We start from the raw sequence: 16448 nt of genomic DNA, 5'->3' as shown, positions 1-16448 counted from the left end.
AAATGCTTTTGAATGCCTAAAAAGAAGGAGAATTCACGCTGAGACTCCTCTGCTTTCTCTTTTGGAAAGAATCTTCTTAGTTACTTTAGCTGAGCTCTGCTGAGAGTAAGCAAAGTGGAAAAATCAGAAAATTACTTTTTTTATATGTTTCTGGGGGGCAAAATAGAGAGTGGGAGAAAATAAATGGGAAAAAGTGACAGTGAGATTATGTGAAACAGCATATATGCAAGTGGATGAAGACAGCTGAGGAATTATGCAAGAGGTATGGGGGAAAAAAAAGCATTAAGAATAGAGCCATGATGATAAACTTAAAAGGAATTGCAGAGCAGAAAGAACATCATAAATAATCATATTTTCAAATAAGAATACCATATCAGTTTCTGTGACCTGGATAGAGCACAAACCTCCCATGATATTTCCTTAGCATTTTGATGCACACAAAATACAATTTTCAGCTCAGGCATTTTATTTTTCAATGTAAACAAGCTTTGGGTTTTTAAAATACAAATCCTAAAAGTGTTTTCATAAATAATACATATATTATAAAAATTTGACTTGTAAATTTCTAAGTCCATGTCCCCCCAGTATTCATTGTGAAGCTTCACCATGTATAGATAGTCTAGTACCTTTTCGGTAGAAATTGACATGCTAAAGCATGAAATGTCTTTTACCAAAGGTAAATAGGATTTTTTGAAGTACAGGGCAAAGAAATATCATAGCCAATTTTGGCCAAACTCCAGGCAAGAAATGTTATAAGGTAGAACTATATTGTTCTATTTGCAGCTATATTAGTTTCAAATCTTAAGGTGTTCCTTTAAATCTTGCTAATTAAGAGAAATCAAGAGTGGAAAACAGCCCTTTTCTTATCTTCAAAGAATAAAGATGAAAGAAAAACAGAAAATGAAACCTCTTTACTAGTTCTATTCTTTAAAACAGAGCACAAGAAAATCTGCCTGTGCTCACAGAAGGAGAAAGACCCAAGTATTTACAGAGGGGGAGGGGAAGGAGGCGGGCAAACAAGCATAATTAGAAGGAAGTTTTCAAATTTTATTAAATTCCTCCACCAACAAAATGCACTTAGAGGTATTTTAAGTTAAACCAGTACTTAAGGACTATGAAAAGCAAGATGATTACATGTTTGCGGAAGAAGAAAGGGCAATTAAGAAAACCAGGCCAATTTAAAACACCAAATAAATAAAGGCGACCAGAAGTTGATTTAAAGTTTTTCTTCTGTAATTTGTCTCTCCTTTGTCGTGGCACGCTCAGAGAAAGTGAATGCAGTAGATGCAGAGGAGGAAGGGAGGGGGTGGGGGAAGGCGGGCGCCGCCACGGAGCCCCTCGCATCCCGCGCCCCAGCCCTCCGGCCCCGCTCTCCCCGGCTCGCTCTCTCCCGCGCCCCCAGCGCCCGCCCCGGCCCTCCGCGTCTCCCTCCTCCTCCTCCTCCTCCCACCCTCCGCTCCAGTCTGCCCAGCCCTCGCTTTGGGGACTCCATCAGCGTTTGATTTGGAAGGACGCTGATTGGCTGGAAGCGATTCAACACACGCCGGGCCAGAGAGCTTTGTCTGAGTTGAAGTGAAGTTGTACAGATTTTAGACTGGAGTCAGCAATCACGGGCGTTTAGTCTGCAGCCGAGCAGAGAAAGAAAGAGAGAATCGCTCGGGAAAGATCCATTGCGGGCTCCGCCGGCACGCTGCAATAGATGGATTCCGACTACACAAGGGGGAAAACGCGGAGGTGACACTCTCTCTGCCTGCCGAGAGGACGAACGGCCAAACAAATGCAAGGACTGGACTCCATGCCGGTAATATCTGGAAGGCGTGACACGGTGTGTATAAAGCAAAAGTTTGCGAGCTGTTAATTGCTGTGCTGTGTTATTAAGAGACGCTTTCAAGTTTCCGGTACCAAATGTAGCTTAGCTTTAAGTTGCCAAAGGAAGTTGAGGGAATTGGTTTGCTGTTTTAACTTGCTCTGTGAGCGGAATCTCATAAACTGACCGGTGTACCAAATGAATGCTAAAATGCACTTTACGTTTGTTTTTGCACTCCTGGTGGTGTCTTTCAACTCGCATGTGCTGGGCAAGAATTTGAAATACAGGATTTATGAGGAGCAGAGGGTTGGATCGGTAATTGCAAGACTATCAGAGGATGTGGCTGATGTGTTAGTTAAGCTGCCTAATCCTTCTACCGTTCGCTTCCGAGCCATGCAACGGGGAAATTCTCCTCTGCTCGTGGTCAACGAGGATAACGGGGAAATCAGCATAGGAGCAAAAATTGACCGCGAACAACTATGCCAGAAAAACTTGAACTGTTCCATAGAGTTTGATGTGATCACTCTGCCCACTGAGCATCTGCAGCTCTTCCATATTGAAGTTGAAGTGCTGGATATTAATGACAATTCGCCTCAGTTTTCAAGAGCTCTCATACCTATTGAGATTTCAGAAAGCGCGGCAGTGGGGACCCGTATCCCTCTGGACAGTGCATTTGATCCAGATGTTGGGGAAAATTCCCTGCACACGTACTCTCTCTCTGCCAATGATTTTTTTAATATCGAGGTTCGAACCAGGACTGATGGAGCAAAGTATGCAGAACTCATAGTGGTCAGAGAGCTGGATCGGGAGCTGAAGTCAAGCTATGAGCTTCAGCTCACTGCCTCAGACATGGGGGTGCCTCAGAGGTCTGGCTCATCCATACTAAAAATCAGCATTTCAGACTCTAATGACAACAGCCCTGCTTTTGAGCAGCAGTCTTACATAATACAACTCTTAGAAAACTCCCCCGTTGGCACTTTGCTCCTCGATCTGAATGCCACTGATCCAGATGAGGGCGCTAATGGGAAAATTGTCTATTCCTTCAGCAGTCATGTGTCTCCCAAAATTATAGAGACTTTTAAGATTGATTCAGAAAGAGGACATTTGACTCTCTTCAAGCAGGTGGATTATGAAATCACCAAATCCTATGAGATTGATGTTCAGGCTCAAGATTTGGGTCCAAATTCAATCCCAGCTCATTGCAAAATTATAATTAAGGTTGTGGATGTTAATGACAATAAACCTGAAATTAGCATAAACCTCATGTCCCCTGGAAAAGAAGAAATTTCTTATATTTTTGAAGGTGACCCTATTGACACATTTGTTGCCTTGGTCAGGGTTCAGGACAAGGATTCTGGGCTGAATGGAGAAATAGTTTGTAAGCTTCATGGACATGGTCACTTTAAACTTCAGAAGACTTATGAAAACAATTATTTAATCTTGACAAATGCCACGCTGGATAGAGAAAAGAGATCTGAATACAGTTTGACTGTAATTGCTGAGGACAAGGGGACACCCAGTCTCTCTACAGTAAAACATTTTACTGTTCAAATCAATGATATAAATGACAATCCACCCCACTTCCAGAGAAGTCGATATGAATTTGCAATCTCAGAGAATAACTCACCCGGGGCATATATCACCACCGTTACAGCCACAGATCCTGATCTTGGAGAAAATGGGCAAGTGACATATACCATTTTGGAGAGTTTTATCCTGGGAAGTTCCATAACTACATATGTAACCATTGACCCATCTAATGGAGCCATCTACGCCCTCAGAATCTTTGACCATGAGGAGGTGAGTCAGATCACTTTTGTGGTCGAAGCAAGAGATGGTGGAAGTCCAAAGCAACTTGTAAGCAATACCACAGTTGTGCTTACCATCATTGATGAAAATGACAACGTCCCTGTGGTTATAGGGCCTGCACTGCGCAATAACACCGCAGAAATCTCCATCCCCAAAGGGGCTGAAAGCGGCTTTCATGTCACAAGAATTAGGGCAATTGACAGAGACTCTGGTGTGAATGCAGAACTCAGCTGCTCCATAGTAGCAGGTAATGAGGAGAATATCTTTGTAATTGATCCACGATCATGTGACATCCATATCAACGTAAGCATGGACTCTGTTCCCTACACAGAATGGGAGCTCTCAGTTGTCATCCAGGACAAAGGCAATCCTCAGCTGCATACCAAAGTCCTTTTGAAGTGTGTGATCTTTGAATATGCAGAGTCGGTGACGAGTACAGCAATGACCTCAGTAAGCCAGGCACCCTTGGATGTCTCCATGATTATAATCATTTCCTTAGGAGCAATTTGTGCAGTGTTGTTGGTTATTATGGTGCTGTTTGCAACTAGGTGTAACCGAGAAAAAAAAGACACTAGATCCTACAACTGCAGGGTAGCAGAATCGACATACCAGCATCACCCCAAGAGACCCTCCAGGCAGATCCACAAAGGGGACATCACATTGGTGCCTACTGTTAATGGCACCCTGCCCATCAGATCTCATCACAGGTCATCTCCGTCTTCATCTCCAACCTTAGAAAGAGGGCAAATGGGCAGCCGGCAGAGTCACAACAGTCACCAGTCCCTCAACAGTTTGGTGACCATCTCATCAAACCACGTGCCAGAGAATTTCTCATTAGAACTCACCCATGCCACCCCTGCTGTTGAGGTAAGATCACACCGTGCACCTATTCACTGACACACTCAGTTGTTAGTAGTCAGAAGTTGTCTATGCCTTAGTTCTTAAATGTCTCCATTACTAAGTAACAGTACTAACAAAATGGAAATTAAATAGGATGCATGTTACATTATGTAGATAAAGCAAATATACACACCTCAGCATGCTGGAATTAAGTTGTTCATAAAGAATCTGCTTGCAAGTACTATGTGTAATGTTGAAAAGTAAATGTGAAGCTAGCAAAGGACTATCTAATTAGAGTCCCCTTATCCTCAGATTATGATACTTCAAGCCAGAAACAAAGGGGCTTGCTCTAATTCTCATAGTTATGGTCTCTAAGAAAAATTTTAAAATGGAGGCATCCAGAATCCCATACATGCATGTGTATTTGTTCAACTTTTGAAATTTTTCTGACATTATTTTGACTACATGTGTTTTACAGCATTTTACAGCATTTTCCATGTATTTTTACAGCATTTTCCATGTATTTTTACAGCATTTTCCATGTATTTTTATAACTGATCACTTTAACCTGAACAATAAAATAGAGGTAATCAGTCATTTTTAAATAAAGGAATCCTCTTTCAAAAAGAAAACGTCAGCTGTATGATAACATCTAAATCTCTCTGGGACTTATTTCAGTTCTGTTAGGTGGCTTGGCTGCATGGTCTATCAGAGCCTAGCATGTGTAGGTCTTTAAAATGAAGATAACATGTTCAATTAATTAGGATGAAATAATGAGTAGTAACTGTAGTTGCTTGCTTAAAGCTTTTGAGTATTGGGGGATTTGTTTCCAGGAATCAATACAGTCTGTTTGGTTTCCAGCAGGTCTCCCAGCTTCTTTCAATGCTTCACCAGGGACAATATCAGCCAAGGCCAAGTTTTAGAGGAAACAAATATTCCAGGAGCTATAGGTATGAATGACCCTCCTGTTACCTATTATATCTGCAATAACCTAATGCTGAAGAGTAAAATCTATACTTTCCCTGACTTCTCTTTCTAGATATGCCCTTCAGGACATGGACAAATTTAGCTTGAAAGACAGTGGCCGTGGTGACAGTGAAGCAGGAGACAGTGATTATGATCTGGGGCGAGATTCTCCAATAGACAGGCTGCTGGGTGAAGGATTCAGTGATCTGTTTCTTACAGATGGAAGAATTCCAGCAGGTAAGAGTGTGGTGACAGATAAATCCTTATTTTCAGGTCTACTGCACCAGTGGAGTGAGTGGTTTCTCCCATGCTTTTATTTTTTCTTTGTACTAAAGTAGCTATATGCACACTATCAGCAATGAACATAAATTGAAACAATTTTATGTTGTTTAATTAAAATTCATAGTAATCAGTTGGTAGAGAAAGGGAATAAACAGGAAAGCTTAAGGGGACAAGAAGGAAGGAGTGGGGAGAGGAGGATAGAAAACCACACCACTTCCCTCCTCTTTCTCCCCCATCCACTACAGCCATAGGGCACTCTTGAGCAATTCTGTCAAATTACTGGGTGGTTGTTTTTTATTCAGACAGCCTGTTTTGGTGCCTAGTGGTAAGCAGGCCTATAATTTGGAGGACACATTTCCTGTGATGGGAACCAACTCACATAATCAGAGATGAAAATACACTAGGGAATGGTACACTTCAATCACTAAAAATAGGCAAAAGAATGCATCTTTGTAGGTGGCAAGCATGGAATATTTCTTGCCACCTTTCATTTTATGTCTCCACTGCAATGAAGGAGGGACAGGAGTCCAGGAGGGGAATTTATAAGTACACAGCTAGATGGAGGAGACCCTATTAAGTTGTGAGCCACGTTTTCCTTCGAGTCCCTCCTCTCTAATCCTGCAGTAGAAACTCTCAGATCCAGCTGAGTAAATACTGACTGCCTCACTGTAGCAACCCTGTTACTAAAGACTATAATATTAAATCAACCCTTCAGAACCTATTCCTTTGGCTACTTATATTTCTAAATTCCACTGAATGTTGATCAAATATCTGCCACTTGATAAATGAATAAACGAAGTGATAAATGAAAGAAAAGGAGAACAAAATGGTATTACCTATGTGAGTCCATGAACAACTGTTTCCTAAATACAGATAAATAAGACAGTTTAGGAAACAGACCTGAGGGAGCTTCAGAGAGCCACAGAAACTCCGTGGAAATCAGTGACCAGAAACGCTAGCTCTCGTAAACTGTAGTCGTAATGGTGGCAGTAAGCTGCAGCAGTATTAATATTAATCCAGGCAGTCACAGGCACAGTTGCCCAGTGCCTCCTCTGGGCTCATGAGTTCTGTGCCTGCACTGCCTCTCCCAACACTCTGGCATAGCAATTAGGGGTGGTGGTAATAACAGTAGTGTTCTTTTTTTTTTTTTTTTAAGATTTGAAAACAGAAACTTATAAAGGTTAAAAAAAAAAAGGTATACAAAATCAAGCAATTTGTATATTTTAGAGGTGAGATTTGAACCCATGCCTCTACTCACAAACACAGATCTATCAAGAATAATATAAAGTAACAGGTTTGTTTGTTTTTTTTTTAGTACTTTGAGTGACATATTTGTTTTGCCTTTCTGAAGTCTTACTACCTGTCTGAGAACCAATGAAATGCTGCCTATTTAATTATGCTATTACTGCATTTCTGACAGGATGATGCATGGGAAGGACTTCTAGTGGCACTAAGGGCTACAATCAATGTACATTGAGCTGATACACAGTCACTCATGGTGGGGTTTTTTGTTTGCTTTTGTTAAATTCATAAATTCTCTAGACCAATTTAAAGAGAAATTCTTGAAAAATCTAGTGGAATATATATGGCCTCAGACAATTTGCTCATAGACAAACAGTTCTGTTATTCTTACCCATGAAATGAAAAAGTTGGCTGAATTTCTATGATTCTATAATCCTGGTGGAACTCAAATTTTGAATATTGATCCCTAATTTTCAATAATATAATTTCCTGACTTAAATTATTTCATCAAATGGAAACATATCATGGGTATAATACCAATATTTCCTAAGTTATTTTTTCAGTTGTAGAAAGTTGACTCATTGACACAATTTTCATTTATCACTATAGTTAACAGAATAACTGCCACTGCTTAAATAACTTTGCCAGGCCCAAGTGATGCCTAAAGTCCTTTTTAAACTCTGAAATTCTCTAATTCAATAGCTAATCATGGTCTAATTTTTTTTTAAAAAAGGTCACAACTCCTCTTTCATTCTAGCCTGTATTTTCAAAGTTACCACCGCCAGGTATGTTCATGGCAGGAGAGTTGTCTACTGCTTGAATTAAAGTAATTAAAATAGGTGTTAAAGAATAAAGAATAATTGGGGAAATAGTAGGTGGATATTGATAAACTCTAGATACTAGAGTCTTATTTAGTGAGCAACTTTAGACTCCTCCTAAGTCACATTTCTTCTGAAAGTTAGAGGCTCATTTTTATATTACCATTAATAACACCAGTTAATATGTAGACAACTCTTTAAAAAGCAATTCCAGAAAATTATACTTAATCCAGGTGTGTGGTGGGAGAGCCCTTTTGCTAGGGCATGTAACTATTATAATAGATTGTATTACAATACATACACTTCTGCCTTATTAACTTCTTGTCTCTATGTGGGGTATTGAAGAAACTATTCTAGAGGCACAGAGAATCAGGAAGTTACTAATGATCCATAAAATATCTTAAGCTTCTTGTATGCTTGGCTAGTGTAGAAATGTGCATAATCAAATATCTATACTTAATTATCACCATCATTCTGATGATACATTACCCATATTCTGGGTTATCTTTCACAATGGTAGTTTCTTTCAACACATTAGTGTGTAAAAGTTTTGCTTTGTAAACTGTATATTCCCAGGAAATATTCCAAGTAGAAAAAAATGTTAAGTCCACATCTGAATGCCATTAACAGAAATCAGCGCAGTTATTTTAAAGCATGGATATTTTTAGGATTTCGGTGTCTTAGTCCAACTGTTTTTTCTGCATTAGACTGTGATCAAATATAGATTATGTTATGTTGCTTTGCCTGCCAACAGGGTCATTTCTGGTCATTCATTCTATTAATTCCCACAGGAGGACCCCGCATTCTGAACAGTAAAGTCAGCACACATTTTTGTCTGTTGGCTCATGTTTGTCAACGTACTTTCTTCCTTACTCATTCAGCTTTGAATTACAACTCTACACAAACACTTGCAAAATCTCCCTCTTCCCAAAGTGTTAGCTACACTAGGATGTCCCTGCGATACTCCTTGACTGAGCTCATTTCATTGTTTTTTATCACTGTAACATCTGTGATTACTAAATTCAAACATTCCTCTAATTCCACGTCCTCTCCATTCTCATGGCTGGTATCCTACTTCTGGTTGCTTCTCTGTATCAGCACATGAAGTGATATTCACTTTTCAATAGCTTCTTCCTTTGTCAACCCTTTCTTCCATACAGCTTGAATACCTTTTTCAGAACATTTTATATTTTTTTAGTTCAAAAACAGTAATTGACTTTCTTTGCCCGGAAACACCTAATTTAGCTGTTTGTCTTGACATTTCAAGGCCAGTGAAATCCAGTCCTAGCTTATTAAATTTATTATTTTTTTTATCTTTTGCAATAGGCAGGGTCATTTCTACATAACACAGCAATCCTTCACTCATGTTCACCTTTCTACCTGAAAAACTAGCTTCTCTTTACTTTGTCTATCTAAATCCTATTCATCTCTCAAAGTTTGTTTCAAGTTGCTCTTTAACTGCTTCAGCATCCACCTATACTCTATTTTTTAATTTTATTTTTATTGAAGTATAGCTGCTCTACAATATTATATATTATAGGTATATAATACAGTGATTCACAATTTCTAAAGGTTATACTTCACTTATAGTTATTATAGAATATTGGCTATGTTCCCTGTGCTGTATATATCCTTGTAGGTTATTTATTTTATACCTAATAGTTTGTACCTCTTAATCCCTTATCCCTATCTTGCCACTCTCCTCTTCCCTCTCTCCACTGGTAACCATTAGTTCATTCTCTCTATCTGTGAGCCTGTTTCTTTTTTGTTATATTCACCACTTATAGCTTTTAGATTCCACATGTAAGTGACATCCTACATTTTGTTTTTTTACATGTTGTCTCAGCATCATATAGTTTGACGCTTTAGACATCTATGACCTCATTTGTCACACTTGATAATTATTCTAGTACTGGAAACCATTTGAGGGCCGGGAGCTATGACACCATTTTACATATGGCAGGCTCTTAATAGATTGATCACTCAATGACTAATGGTTTGATAGGAGTTAGGCATATATTTATCTTCTTATACTCAATGCCTGCTTCCCGTCCTGCCTATAAGGTCTAGTACAGAGACAAAACTCACCATCATACTGTGGGAAAACAGAGTTTTCTGTTTGCCCATGACTTTCTCTCCTCAGAGAAAGTTTAATCACCTGACAAGAGCTTTCAAGGAACAAAGTGAGATTAGCCACTTGCACCACTAGCCAACAAGTCCTGATTCATTGGATATGGTGGTGTAGAACATCTGTGACATGAAACTGTATGTACACTGAGAATGATTTCGCACAGTTGAGTCTTGGGGTAAAGGTTGAAATATCAGTGGAAAAAGAAATGCTCTCTTCTGTGCCACTGTTCCTCCGTCTCCATTATTTTAGCCCTCATCTCCATTAATCTTTATTCATTAATTTTCATATTTTTGAGTTTTAAAAGTTTATGTTAATTTATTAGTTTATAACTAAAGCCCAATTTATTTATTGTGAAGTATAAAATAGCATTTCCTGACTAAAAATTCCTATGACCAAATTTATTTTTCATATGAACTGTTGTTTTAATTACTCAGATGCTATTGATTGTGATTTTCATTACATTCAGTTCTCTAGAAAGCTGATTATGCTCAGGATTCTTAGAAGCTTGTGTAATTTTTCCTCTTCTCCCCCATCATTAAACATTAAAACAAAACAAATTCAATCAAACAATTAAGACCTTCCCACAGAATTAAAGGCCAGAAAACAACTGAAGAGATGTCATTAGGTCTGTTACTCTTCCTCCTAAAAGGATGTAAGACAATACAGACAGATCTCCTTTCCACTTTCAGAGACTCAGGGAATTAAGGAAAAAATTAATTACCATTTGATAGTTATTTCAATGCTTAGAAAACCTCATTGCTATGGAGGTATTCCAGTTACTTTCAACACCTTTTGATTTTGTGCATGTATGATAAACAACAATAGTTGATAAATATCCCCAAATAGTAATAATGCTTGAAGTCAGCACATCTAAATATTTTTTATTCTTGCTGATTTAAATGTCACTTTTCTTCATAGCAAAATGACACAAGGATTCTCACTATTGCTCTCACCCCATTGTGATTCCCATGGGATTGGCATTCACACTATCCATCATTTTCTGTACTTTGAATTTCTAGCCTTCCTAACAATCAGACACTTTTTCTCACAGTTCTTGCTCTCATTTTTGTTCTTCAGCTCACTCCTTCTCTATTATTAAGAACTGAGGCCCAGAATGGATGAGGTATAAGAACAGAATTATCTTCGAGATGCCCATGATGAAGAGCAGTGACTTACACACCTTTGAACAGAGTACTTTACATCTCCTTTTCTGAAAGGCGACATTTACTCTTCACTTTCTTGTGCATAAATCTTTTCCAAAATTTTATTTTATTGTATAAGAACACTTAATATGGGATCTACTCTTAACAAAATTTTAGCCGTGTGAGCTTGTTTACAGTAGGTACACTGTTGTACAGGGGATCTCTTGAATTTAATCTTGCTTAACTGAAAATTTATGTCTGTTAATTAGCAATTTCCCTGTCTGCCTAATGCTTGTTAACCACCATTTCATTCCTGGATTCTCTGAATTGGACCATTTTAGATGCCTCAAATACAGGGAATCATGCAGTATGTGTTTTCCTGTGACTAGCTTATTTCACAAAGCTTAATGTCCTCAAGGTTCATCCACATCATCACATTTTAGAGAGTTTCCTTCATGTTTAAGGCTGAATAATATCCCATTGTATGCATATACTACATTTTCTTTATCCATTCAACAGCTGATAGACATTTAGGTTGTTTTCACATCTTGGTTATTGTGAGTGGTGCTTTCATAGACAGGGGGAGTGCTATATCTCTTTGAGATCTTGATTTCAATTCTTATGGGTAAATCCAAAAGATGGGATTGCTGGATCATATGGTGGTTCTTTCTTAATTTTTTGAGTAACCTCCATATTATTTTCCATAGTACCTGCAACCACTTTACATTCCCAACACCAGTGTACAAAGGTTCCAATTCTCCACACTCCCCTCACATGTTATCCTTTGGGTTTTCATGTTCATGTTTTATTACAGTCATTCTGATAGGTTGGAGGTGATTTCTCATCGTGTGTTCTGATTTGCATTTCCTTGATGATTAGAAAATAGCGAATGCCTAGTTTATGCAGACACTTCAGACACTTTACCTAGTGCTGGGGATACAGCAAAAAGCACACTTGACAACTTGCTTCCCTTTACAAGGGATTTGGCATTGTTCAAGAGTCATCCTTTTTAGCAATAATTTGGAAGAGAAATCATTCTGAAGCAGCCAAATCTACAGAATTACCTCTGAATGTATAAGTATGGCTGATATCAATCCAGTTTTAATTCAAATCTAAGATAATTAGCTTGCATTTTCTGCATTCTGTCATTTGAGCTAAAATGAAATCATGATATTGAAAGGACCTAACGATCACTGAAAGAGATGGATGGTTTGTGGAGTGTTTTTTACATCTTCACATTTCTTGGTGGTTATGTAGTTAACATACTTGCCAAATTTAGAGATTTTTTTCCCCTCTTCATTTTTCTGGTTTTCTCATATCACTGATTATTTTCTGAGTGTAGCCACTCACATTCCAATGGGGCATCATAACATCTGGAAGAACTAACCAGTGTTTGTTTGTTTGTTTTTCATATTCTTCATCTTTTGATAACTTTTCCAACTGTTTGAATTTCAAACCTCTAAAAGATTTCTTCTTAACAGAGTAACTGCAGGTGACTGATAGTTGAGGATAATTTGCACTACTGTTTTAAGTAACAAGTCAATAAATAATCCAGTATATTTTTATGAGAGATTGATAAGTATAATTACTTACTAGTTTATTATATTCTCAGTGCCTCCACTAAAGTAGGTCAGATAGATTACATTATAGAAGGTACTCAAAGGTGTTACTCAAGGCTTATCTGGTAGTATTCTAAGGTTATGGATTTCACCGTACACCTCTGGGTTTTCATAGAGTTTATGTTCAGCAAACATTTCATCACTCACACCTTAGCTCTCTTCCAGACATTTTCATTCGTAAGTTATCCATCCATTTTCTTTCTGCTTGAGGAGCAGATGATATTCCTGAGAAGTACATGAGTCATAATCCTCCTTTCTTATTTGATGGACAAGAAAAAGTATATATAACCAGGTCCAGGAGACCTGGGTTTGATCCTGGGTTGGGCAGATCCCCTGGAGAAAGGAAAGGCTACCCACTCCAGTATTCTGGCGTGGAGAATTCCATGGACTATAGTCCATGGGGTCACAAAGGGTCGGACACGAGTGAGACTTTCACACACACACACCAGGTGCATAAAATCAATAGTCAAATTAAAGTCGTCATTATAGTCCATCTAATGTGTAAAGTAATAGGTTAGTATCATGATGATGGTTTAGAATCGTGTATTTGAAAAAATAAAATGACGATTTTTCCTGTTTCGTGTGAGTCACCCGGCACGTAGCCCTGAACCCCTGTTGCTCTTGTTGCCCTCCTTGAGTGCAGCTATGAGGCTGTGCACGGAGGAGTGCAGGGTCCTGGGCCACTCCGACCAGTGCTGGATGCCGCCGCTGCCCTCGCCCTCCTCGGATTATAGAAGCAACATGTTCATCCCCGGGGAGGAATTCCCAGCACAGCCGCAGCAGCAGCATCCGCATCAGAGTCTTGAGGATGACGTGCAGCCTGTAGACGCTGGGGAGAAGAAGAAGAGCTTTTCCACCTTTGGGAAGGACTCCCCGAGTGAGGAGGACGCGGGGGACACCAGCACGTCCTCCTTGCTCTCGGAGATGAGCAGCGTGTTCCAGCGCCTCTTGCCCCCTTCTCTGGACACCTATTCTGAGTGCAGTGAGATGGAGCGGTCCAACTCGCTGGAACGCCGGAAGGGGCCTTTGCCAGCCAAGACTGTGGGTTACCCACAGGGGGTGGCGGCCTGGGCAGCCAGTACGCATTTTCAAAACCCGACCAGCAACTCTGGGCCGCCCCTTGGAACTCACTCCAGCGTGCAGCCTTCTTCAAAATGGCTGCCGGCCATGGAGGAGATCCCTGAGAACTATGAAGAGGATGATTTTGACAATGTGCTTAACCACCTCAGTGACGGCAAACATGAACTCATGGATGCCAGTGAGCTAGTGGCTGAGATTAACAAACTGCTTCAGGATGTCCGCCAGAGCTAGGAGATGTTGGCAGAGCATTTTTGTTTCCATGTAGATGGAAATAGGAGACAGCAAAAAACCCTGAAGGAACTGGCATTGCCAAATAGTTGCATTTATCATAAATGTGTCTGTGTATATTGAATATTAAATACTGTATTTTCGTATGTACACAATGCAAGTGTGATTATTTTAATCTGTATTTTAAAAATACATTTGTACCTTATATTTATGTGTAATTTAACAGACAAATTTTATTTTTTTACTCCCATGACAAACATGTCTTTCCTAATCATGTAGAAACTAGCCACTGTTCAAATCTGATATAATATTCAACCACAAAGAATAAACGCACTGCTTAGATTAGTTATGTTGGGGAAGAAATTGTTATCCTGTAGGAATAACCCCACTAAAGCATTATTCAATTCTTAGTTTCATTAAGTGATCCAGCTTTTTTCATTACCTTTTTTTTTGAAAAAGTAAACATCAGTAAACTGTTTATTTTATTATTGTTGTTATTGTTTTTACTGCTCTCTGCTAGTTCTAATAGTTCAGTTCTTACAGTAAAATTGAAACATGAAGTGAAATTTTATTTCAGGACTGGGAAGTATCTGTCACAGAAGATGATTTAAAGAAATAGGAGTAGAATCAGTTTTTAATTCCCAGGCTCCTACTATTGCAGGGCATCACACCGGCCTGTTCTTGAGAATACTTCTAAATTATTATCTACTTATAATCAAGGTAAACAATGAATTTTATTCCATCCTTGTAATATGAGAGGTGTCCCAAGGAAATAGAATCTTGTTCTTTAAATGGATAACAGTGTATTTTAACAGCATAAAGTATTAATGGACAAAGACAATTATGTCGGTGTCCTTCCTAGGGTAGTAAATATAATTGATTTATCCTGAAACTCTTCCATTCAAATCTTCCCCTCTCCTCTCACAATACTTGAACATTTTTATTTTTTGCAATTTTTTTTGCTATAACTCTTCACTCTTAGCTTTTGTCTCTAGAGCATGATCCCATATTTTTGCTTTTATTTTTAGTATAGGAACATTTATAAAATTACAGTTTTTTACTGCAACTCTGTTTTAGTTGTTATGTGACAAACGGCAAATTCTTTATTTATTGTGCTGTTATGTCTCTGTGTGGAATGCCTTGGTAAGGGACATTGGTGTTATGACTGTTCTCGTTTATGACCAAGCTTCTATTAATGTTATTTCTATGAATACACTATCTTGATTGTAGTATCCAGAAAATTTTACTGTCAATGAAAATAAAAAGAAAATTAAAGTAAAGTTAAAGAACCGTCCATAAATCAGAGTCCTGTTCCTACATATACATTCAAAAGCTATTCAAGAAGCATACCCTTCATAAGAGGGTATTTCAGTGTTGGGTTTTGAATAGTAGAGTGGGAGCATTCAATTGGCTTGGCAAACAAGAAAAACCACAATGGAAAAGGAATGAATTTGAGATCTGTAATGGGAATGAAAGTAGTCTACCATATTTCCAGTCAATTAAAGAATTTAAATGCATTTGAAGTATAAAGAAAAAAGCAATAATCAATAGTAACTGCTTGAACATTTTTCAAATTATTTCTCAAAGCATACTGTGTTACACTGTGTCAGGGAAAAGGTCTATACCTTACAGTGTTTCCAAGAGGTGAAAATTTTATCTCCCTTGGTTTACTAGTAGGGAAATGAAAGACTGGAAAAGTTAACCTTAAAATGGCTGAAACTCAGGTATTTAAATTCTCAAATGAGTACTACATCAAATAGATATGTTGCATCTTTCAAAAGGCACATCTTCCTTTGTAGAAAGAATTGCAATTACAAGTGAAATTTCAGTTTATATTTCAGCAGGTTATACATATAAATGCTAACCACACTGAAATACATTTTGCTTTTCAACTTCACTTCCTTTCAGTACATATTATCATTAAGAAAAAGACTTTTATAACTTCACTGTTCTTAATTTAAATCATCAACAGTAATTTAAGAAGCAAAGCTGGAAATCAATGTTTGGATGATGTAAAATAAATAAAATGCACTATTGTATTAAATAGAAGACTTCTGTCTATTGTCTATACAGTGAGCATTTCATCTCAAATTCCTTGCTTCTCCAGCCTCCCACACTTCTTATTACTTCCCATGCCACAGGTTAAGGATATTAGTGCAAAATTTTCACTTTTCACAGATAATTTCTCAGTGAAGGCTGGAGTGTCTGTTCCATCACAGCAACTTAACTCATCAAATTTATATTTCCTCTCTTTTGATATCATGCCCTTCCTTTATTTGAAACAACTAAAAAGCACTCAAGGAGATTCCTTTTTCCATTCCTTACTGGATTTCACCTTACTTGATTCCTTTAAATGTTGACTTTACTTGATTCCTCTCAATGTTCTTCAGTCATAATCATCCATCAAGGGAATTTTCTTCCAAAAGTGTAATTTGACAATCTGTTCCTTTTTAAATGCTTATTTATAGGGTGATCAGACAAATC

The 16448-nt window shown here is 38.3% G+C and overlaps 1 protein-coding gene across 3 annotated transcripts; it reads left to right on the top strand.

Moving 5' to 3' along the window:
- The first annotated feature begins 1556 nt into the window (after window positions 1-1556).
- Window positions 1557-15253, top strand: PCDH18 (protocadherin 18). Of its 3 annotated transcripts, none has more exons than XM_065904230.1 (4): window positions 1557-4483; window positions 5321-5406; window positions 5496-5659; window positions 13300-15253. In XM_065904230.1, exons 1-4 carry the CDS (start codon window positions 2006-2008, stop codon window positions 13965-13967), a joined length of 3396 nt encoding a protein of 1131 aa, XP_065760302.1. In that variant the 5' UTR covers window positions 1557-2005; the 3' UTR covers window positions 13968-15253. The 3 variants fall into 3 exon arrangements, with proteins under 3 accessions (XP_065760302.1, XP_065760301.1, XP_065760303.1); XM_065904229.1 differs by having other exon boundaries at window positions 5318-5406; XM_065904231.1 differs by lacking the exon at window positions 13300-15253 and adding an exon at window positions 10973-13266 and having other exon boundaries at window positions 5318-5406.
- The last annotated feature ends 1195 nt before the right edge of the window (window positions 15254-16448 follow it).

This window comes from Muntiacus reevesi, chromosome 13, assembly GCF_963930625.1.
Source record: "Muntiacus reevesi chromosome 13, mMunRee1.1, whole genome shotgun sequence".
NCBI lineage: Eukaryota > Metazoa > Chordata > Mammalia > Artiodactyla > Cervidae > Muntiacus > Muntiacus reevesi.
Note: the sequence above shows the minus strand (reverse complement) of the source record. Positions and strands in the feature narration are given on the sequence as shown.